General features: G+C 33.1%; 1 protein-coding gene across 1 annotated transcript; it reads left to right on the top strand.

Annotated features, from left to right (window-relative positions):
* Positions 1-7,616: 7,616 nt before the first annotated feature.
* Positions 7,617-8,540, top strand: LOC145127781 (uncharacterized). The gene has a single exon (XM_079062914.1). It carries the CDS (start codon positions 7,617-7,619, stop codon positions 8,538-8,540), a length of 924 nt encoding a protein of 307 aa, XP_078919040.1.
* The last annotated feature ends 30 nt before the right edge of the window (positions 8,541-8,570 follow it).

Below are 8,570 nucleotides of genomic sequence, written 5' to 3'. Positions count from 1 at the left end.
TCGTCTCCATCTCGGAGATCCAGTCCATAACTCCCACTGGTTTCGGGCTTCCAGCTAGACACGGTGGTTTGGATGCCATGAAATCCTTGTACTTGCATCCACGTTCGTCATTTCCTCCATCCAGATTGTTTTGTCGAACTAACGGTGGGTCGGCTTGACCGATTAACCCACTGAAGTTCCCTCCCTCTGACTGCCCTCCATTCACTTCGGGCCCCTCAACTTGAATTGACAGTTCCTCACGATTCTGCCTAAGCAAACACCTTGTTTCTTCCATCTGACGATCCAACATTGTTTGAATCATCATTTGTACACCAGCCATTGTCATTGGCTCAGGTGCTGCTGCTGCCACAACTACTGGTTCAATCACAGGTGCTTGATTCCTGTTTTCGTTTGCGTTTCCAGCTCCACTCCTGGTTCTTGCCATTTTAGATCTATACACCGAATAAGGTGAATTTAGATCCTCTTTCACGATAGACGTTCAAATTATCCTTATCACTCTGAAACGTTTACATGCTAGTTCTAATATCGTAGTCATACGCTTAGAATCCTAAACACATAAGGTTTCCAGATCCGGTCGGCAACAGACCATAAATCCGAACAAACAATTTCACATATGGCAAACACATAACATTTAGCACATAAAAGCATTTTAGGCATCTTTCCTAAAATATACCAGTGCTCGTTTTTAAAATATAGTAGACACTCATCTCACAATCATTGTTTAGCATTCTAAATTTAAGTCTAGAAATCCTACAAATTCCTAGTTCGCTTAAACTAATGCTCTGATACCAACTGTGACATCCCCAATTTTCGCGGCTAGAAAAGACCGATTTGTTTATGCTTTGTTTAAAAATCAGAGTAATCGTTTAAAGAAAACTGCTGCAGAATTTGTCCCCAAAACAAAATGTGATAAGAATTTATCAAAGCATTTCTTTAAAGAAATGTATTTTCATTAAATAACAAAATCTCGGGATGTCATGTTCCGATACAGACCAAAAGCATAAACAGTATAAAATAGACCTTACAACAGATATTTATAACAACTGATCTATAATCCAAAATCTCTCGTCAAGTCCACCAGCTTATACTCTTGTGCCATTACCTATAATACAAAGAAAACTGAGTGGGTCAGGCTTAAGAGCCTGGTGAGCATATAGGGTTTTCGACCCACAGTAAGATATTATATTATATTTAATCATCAGACAATCAACCCAAATTACCCACCCCACTAACTCCTTTTACCCTAAGAGTCAATTATCCTTCATTCATTCATTCCTAAGGATTGACCTAAGGGATTGGCACAAAGTCCATTTGCTACCACGGTTTATACAACAGGCACTATGTCACATAGTCGCCAGGGTTTATACAATAGGCACTACGTCTCATAGTCACCAGGGTTTACACAATAGGCACTACGTCTCATAGTCACCAGGGTTTACACAATAGGCACTACGTCTCATAGTCACCAAATATTTCATCTACCTATGTTCTACCCAACATATTTGTAGATATAAAGTACATATACGGTTTAAATCATTAAAATCCTGTATAAAACATCCATTCCACACCCATCTCAAATAATCAAACAATACATAACACATAGCACGTATTTCATAGCAAATACTTCATATTTATGTGTTAGAAGAAAGTAACTACACACTCACATGTTAAGACGATTGTCGGACAGCACTACGGCTCTTCAAGCAGTATTCTTCGGTGAAACCGGGTTATCTTCACAAACCGGGCTTCTCGTGGGCAGAGCTTCGACTTGAAACTCTTTTCTTCTCGGGATATTCGGTGCTTCGGGACTCGCTTCGGGCTTCGGGATGATACCGGGGCTTCGGGGGTACTTCAAGACGGCTAGAGAGAGTATCGGGAGTGAGAGAGTGAGAAAGGAACAACCAAACCCGACTGCCCCTTTGATTTCTATTTATAGGGCAAAAATCCAAAATTCACGTCATGAGTTTCAAGTGCTCACGTCGTGAGCTCAATCATCATCCGGTGTGTGATTGCAACTTGCCTGCTCACGTCGTGAGGACCCTGCTCACGTCGTGAGTTCTGACAGACCTCGAAGTTTGTGTTCTGAACTTCAGAAAATCATATCTTTCGCATATGAGCTCCGTTTTCGACGTTCTTTATATGCACGTGTAGGTGAGATTATTCTCTACAACTCTCGTTTAGACTCTGTCGGCTAATTTTGACTTTATTTTTATTATATTATTTTTAGTAGGCCAGGACAGGAAAACTCCGTTAGAAATTCATAACTCCTTCATCTGACGTCCGTTTTCGACTGTCTTTTCACCGCTGCACTACTATCAACAAGACATTCGATTCTCGTTTGGATTGTTTCGGCTAGAACTCACTCGATTTCAAAATCGAACTTCGGGCTGCACACCGTTAAGCTAAAATTTAGAAAAATCATAACTTCTTCATACGAAGTCAGATTGGGACGTTCTTTTTATGCACGCTCTCGGTTTAACATATTCTACGACTTTCCTTTAGTTCGCTAAGGCCAAATATTGCTCTATCGTAATTTCACTATTTACGTCACGCTGTGTCGTGCCGGTTTTGTCGCGAAATTTCGACAGGTCATAACTTCTTCATTATAACTCAGATTTCAGCATTCTTTATATATTCGGAATCCTTGTCACGACTACTACAACTTAGTTAAGATTACTTCTTCTGAATAATCTTTCATCAGAAAGTCATTTTCGACGCTTATCGTCTCTAAATTGACTAGCCCGGATCTACGGGCGTTACAATTTCACATTTTAACGAAATTCGTCCGAAATTTTGTCTAGTTTTCAGATCATTTTGATTCGCCTTAATCGGAGTTACAAGTCATGAGATATGGCCAAAATACTGACGAGGGGCCAAGCTGTCCAACAACATCCTTGTTGTGTCTCCTTCTTGCCTAAGCTCGCATTTTCCTGCTTCTAGCTCATTGTTTGCTTTCTTTTCATCCTGAGCATGTCTTTGCTACTACAAAACAGATTTCAAACATAATAAATGCCTTATGTCCAAAAATAAACCTAATTGTAGCTAAAAGTATTAGAAATATTTACAAAATAAATGAATAAGTATGCACACTTCAAGTTTAAAAAGAAACATCACGTCTTATTCGAGATGCAAGCTTTGAATATGTCGGTTGATGATGTTACGCCGGAGGACCTCAAGACGATTTTAGCGTTGAAAGGGATAATTTGGGAAAAATATTACAATATGTAATTTATATTTAAGTTTAATGTAATTTATATTTTTTTGCTTATATAATTTTATGAATGTAATTTTTATTTTATATAATTTTGTATTTTAATAATAATAAGTAAAAGAGTGGTATGATGATGTGGAGTGATGAGTATTTCCTAGGTAATTATTGATTTCATATTATGTTTACATACTATTTGGTTTTTGGGTTTGGTTTTTGATGACTTTGTTTATACTTTTCGTTTTTGGTTTAGAATTTTGATCATTTGATACATTTTGGGTTTTATGAAATGTTGAATTATTCATCTATTTGCCTTTTGGGTTTAAACTCTGATGAATTTAGAATTTTAATCATTTTTTACTCTATTATTCCGTTTGAATGTGAATTTTGTGAACATTGTTACAATGTTATTCGTTACAACTTCAATATAAATATTGGAAAACTACAAATTTTTATGAAATTGTAAAATTTTATAAATCTTTTAACCGTTCTAAAACAATTATTTATAATTTCTTGTGAATTTATTGAAACTAATTAATACCAACTTGTAAACATTAAACAAATTTTAAAGTAAATAAGTATGTAAAATGAAAACCTACTTTGAAGTAATGACCAAATTCACCCCTATTTGTAAAGCAAATAAAAAAAAATTATTGATGTTATTCACAGTACCAATCGTTTTTTTCAAATTCATAAATCACGAAATACTCATTTTGCCATTTTTTTCACGATTTCCACTTTATAGGGTTAAACACTAATTTAAAAAAAAGGTGAAATAAGGAATATAATGTGTTTTATTGAGAAATATAAATGGCATTGCTTCATAATAAAATAATCAAAATGCCCTTTCACCAGATTTTACCTCGTTTTTTTTTCAAAACTCCAACCGTTTTGTAAACAGAACACGAAAACAAACTTTCAAGTATGGACCAAACTGACCCCTATTTGTAAACCAAATAAAAAAATACAACTATTATTCACATATTATTTATAGTGCAAATTAGTTTTTTTTCAAATTCATAAGTCATGAAATACCCATTTTGCCCTTTTTTCCTAAATACCACTTTGTTACATCACTTATCATGGTAATCTTGCTTGGATAGTTGGAACCATGAATCTGAAATTGAATATAAAAATTTACAAATAAAAGTTATTAAGTGAAATAATATTCTATTTTACAATGAGCCTTACATTGTAAATCAAAGGCAGATACCAGCAAAGCAAAAACAACAGATTTGCATTAAAACGCAATGTATTTGATATAAATTAAAAAAATATCATCGTGGTATATATGAATAAACTACAAGGATTGATTAAATAAAGTTTAATCTCCCATGACCAGTATGCCCATGCATTGATGTCATATACTTTCTAGACTATAAATTTTTTACAGACAAATAGATTGGTACATCATTCACAACCATGATGATACTTGAAGATGAGAAACACAAACATAAAATAAATAAATAAATAAATAAATAAAAAGATTAGTTTGGTCCAATTCATTAAGATATGAGGATATCACTTGATAAATAGAAAAAAAAATTGATGATAAAATGACAAAAATGCTTTTTAGCCAGATTCGATATATTGTAGAATTCTTTTGGTTACTACATTCACAATCTCCAGAAAACACACTTCACATTAAAGAGCATATTAGAATTCTTTTGACCTATTATACAATTCTTTTGGAGTAAAAGCAAAGTACACTAAAAACATAGACCATTTATGTAATCTTATTGGTCAATTATATAAACAAAAAAAAAATAACATTCTACCCTTGCACATTTAAAATTAAAATTAATAGGTAAATCTGAATATCCTTAGTAAGAAGGCTCAAATTTTTAATCATAATTTACCAAACAATAACATAACAATTTGAACAATAGAAAAATCAACCAAGGGCAAATGGGTCGTTTTTATATACAAATCGGGTACCATTAAAGTCTAACTTGGTATAATTAGATGTTGTGTTTCAAGAGTTATTTAAAATCATATTTATGGGTTGATTAAAAAGGTTTCAAAATGTCTCAAGACCATTATGCCATGCACTGTGGCATATACATTCTAAACAGTGAACATGACATAGAATTGCAAGTAATTTGATGTTTTTAAATGCTTAAATCAATTACCATAATTGCCTTAAATCAATTATAATATTTGCCTTAAAAACTTTCACCTATAATTTTAGAACCTGTAGCAAATCACGCACCAATTCTATCTATTAAATTCAAATTTCAAAATCATTCAAAATTTATTTCCATATATATGTCTCAAATATGCTAAGAACAAAGAAATTCAAAAAAATTGGATGATATACACTAATCAATTCCATATATATATATATATATATATATATATATATATATATATATATATATATATATATATATATAGTTGTTATCCGCTCGGATGACTAGATATGCACGAGAGCTATTAGTCGTGACTAGGCGTACACTAAAGTCGTTAATCGTTACTTATTCAGGTGGATCGCCACTAAGCTTTATTCTTACGTTGTTAAGTTAAATGTTTTTCATGATGTTCGAAGCAAGGGCACGGCACGAATGTACCACACACACATCGCTACTAGTTTTTGTTATAGACTTCCGTTGATTTTACATTATTATTCTGTTTTGGAAACCACATCTTTACAATGTTAAACAAATTAATTTTTGTATTACCTTTCGAAAGAAAGTTTAACTTTATCTTATTCTAAAAATGAAAAAAATGGTTTAAAATCTGGGACGTTATAGATATTTTTAAAATAATTATTGTGGTAAAAATGATTTCTTAAACTATTCCAACTGCTTATGATTAGTGCTTGTTGAAAATCTTAGTTGGCCTTAGTGCTAGGCGGTCGTAGTCGGTCCTAATCGGTTCTAATCGGCCACAATGGTTCAAAATTTGTCAACAAAATTAAAAGATCGAAGTTAATAAAATAGTCCACAAAGTCAAAAAAGAAGTAAAATAATCAATAAAAACTTAAAAAAGACAATAATAAAGACAATATTAAACAAAATGGCATAATTCTCGGTTCTCATCTAGTCTTTCCGTCTATATTTTATTTCATGGAATCAACAACAACTTCTCGTTCTATTCACATCGACATCGGTGCTGATTTTGGATTTAATGTATGATGATTCGTGACTTAAATGAATAGACATTAAATTATGTCGTTTTTATGGTCATTTACTTATTTTGTTAGGATATTGGTATTATTTATTTATTTTTTAAATAAATACTTTTATAATTTAAGGTCTCTAATTAATTCCATATTTAACTCCGTTTATACCGATTAATCATGCGACCCACCCTGGTCGACCGCAGAGGCGAGTCTACCTGTATCTAAAGGGTGTCCTGGGACACCCCTTAGTTCTAAATTTTATTTACCAGATATAGCATAATTTGTATGAGACACCTGTTGCAAAAACAAATTGGACACCCTTGATAGTAACAAAGAAAAAAATAAACGATTAATGATCTTTTATATTTGTCAATCATAATCTATTTTCAATCTTTTCAACTCTTAAAAAACTTAAGAGCAAAAAAATAGGGGTTGATTAAGCAACAAAATATTTTACGAAAATATAATAACAGATATTCTTTCAAACCCAAGACTAATCTAATTTCAATGTAGAAAAGTATAGAATTGTAAAAACAAAAAACCTAAAAAAAATTACGATTTTGTGGATTAGCCGCTGTCAAAGTGCCTTCGTCTTCTCAACTTTGGATTGCCACCGACCGCCGGCGATTCTTTACTGTTGCCGATAATCACGTTTTGGTCGCCTCCGTTCTTCAGCGGCCACAAAGTGTCTTGAACAGTTCTTGGTGTTAAAGGTTTGGACTTCTGATCGTCTTTAACGTCCTTATCTCCAGTTGCATCCATACCATCTCCGTTGCCGGCCCCGTCATTTAACCGGACGGAACTGAAGAACGTGTGGTCGTCGGCGCTACAAATTGTGCTTCTTCTCCTGGTTCTCCAACATTCCATTTACTTTTGGGTAAACCCTTTATCTCTTTAGTCTTTTATATCTCGTTTTATTTTAAATGGTTATATGGTGTAGAAACTAGAAGCAATAAAGTGGGCATAGGTCACTGTGTATATGAAAAGTCATTGTCTATGCCTCTATGGAAGAAAAGTTATAGTCTCCTCAACTGCATTTACTTTTGTTATTGTGTATGTCAGGCAAATTGTCTTTATTTGTATAATAAAGAATTAGACCAATAGTCATATCAAATTACTTTTACAGACTTCATTTATATAAGATATATTTATATAGTTTCTTTCATTTATATAACTATAACTTGTTCTGTAATATATTTTTATTATATCCATATATTTATTTGTAGCAGTTGTAATGATTATTTATTTAGATGAGTAATTATTTATTTTATCATTTTAGGCATAATGTTGAGGTATTATAAAAAAAAGGGTGAAACAAGCTCTTTATCTCATGATGATGGTAGTTCACAACAAAATGATGAACAACAAATACCTTCTTCAAAATATATGAAAGTTGATTTAAACACACTTCCCGCGGATCCCGGAGAAAGGCCAAGCATGGAAATTTATCATGTAAATCAACGAGATGAGATTAGAAGATCCTACTTACAAAAAGGGCCTTATCAACCTCAAAGTCATTCTTTCCAACAAAGAGAGATTGGAGGAAAACTTCGTAGATTTGTTCCCTCTTGGTTTGATGATCACAAATACTGGCTAGAGTACAATATTAAACTTGAAGCCGCATTTTGTTTATGTTGTTATCTATTTAAATTTGAGATTAAAAACCACGGTGGTTCAGATCATTTTGTAAAAAATGGATTTAATACTTGGAACAAGAGAACAAGTCTAAATCATCACGAAGATGGAAGTCCACATAATATGGCAATCCAAAAGTGTCAAAATCTGATGAACCAAAGACAATCCATAGCTACTGCTTTTGATAAGCAAACTAATTTGATGAAGACCAACCAACGCATCAGATTAAATGCTTCTATAGATTGTATTAGATTGTTACTGCGACAAGGGTTAGCTTTTTGGGGTCATGATGAAAGTGAAGACTCGAATAATAGAGGCAACCTTCTTGAACTTCTTCAGTTCTATGTTGATCGAAATGATAAAGTAGGTGGTGTTGTTTTAAAGAATGCTCCTAAAAATTCACAAATGACATGTAGTTCAATTCAAAAGGATATTGTACATGTTGCAGCAAAAGAAACTATTAAGACTATTGTGAAAGGTATTGGAGATGAATTCTTTGCAATATTAGTAGATGAATCACGTGATGTGTCTTGTAAAAGAGCAAATGGCATTGGTTTTGCGGTTCGTGAATAGCCAAGGGGTTATAGTGGAGAGCTTTATTGG

This window comes from Lactuca virosa, chromosome 7 (assembly GCF_052849685.1).
Source record: "Lactuca virosa cultivar CGN04683 chromosome 7, Lactuca_virosa_CGN04683_v6, whole genome shotgun sequence".
NCBI lineage: Eukaryota > Viridiplantae > Streptophyta > Magnoliopsida > Asterales > Asteraceae > Lactuca > Lactuca virosa.
The sequence above is the reverse complement of the archived record's forward strand: the minus strand, read 5'-3'. Positions and strand labels throughout refer to the sequence as shown.

Bases quoted from the DNA above. Each gene is read 5' to 3' on its own strand.
- LOC145127781 (XM_079062914.1), top strand. From the start codon at position 7,617: ATGTTGAGGTATTATAAAAAAAAGGGTGAAACAAGCTCTTTATCTCAT.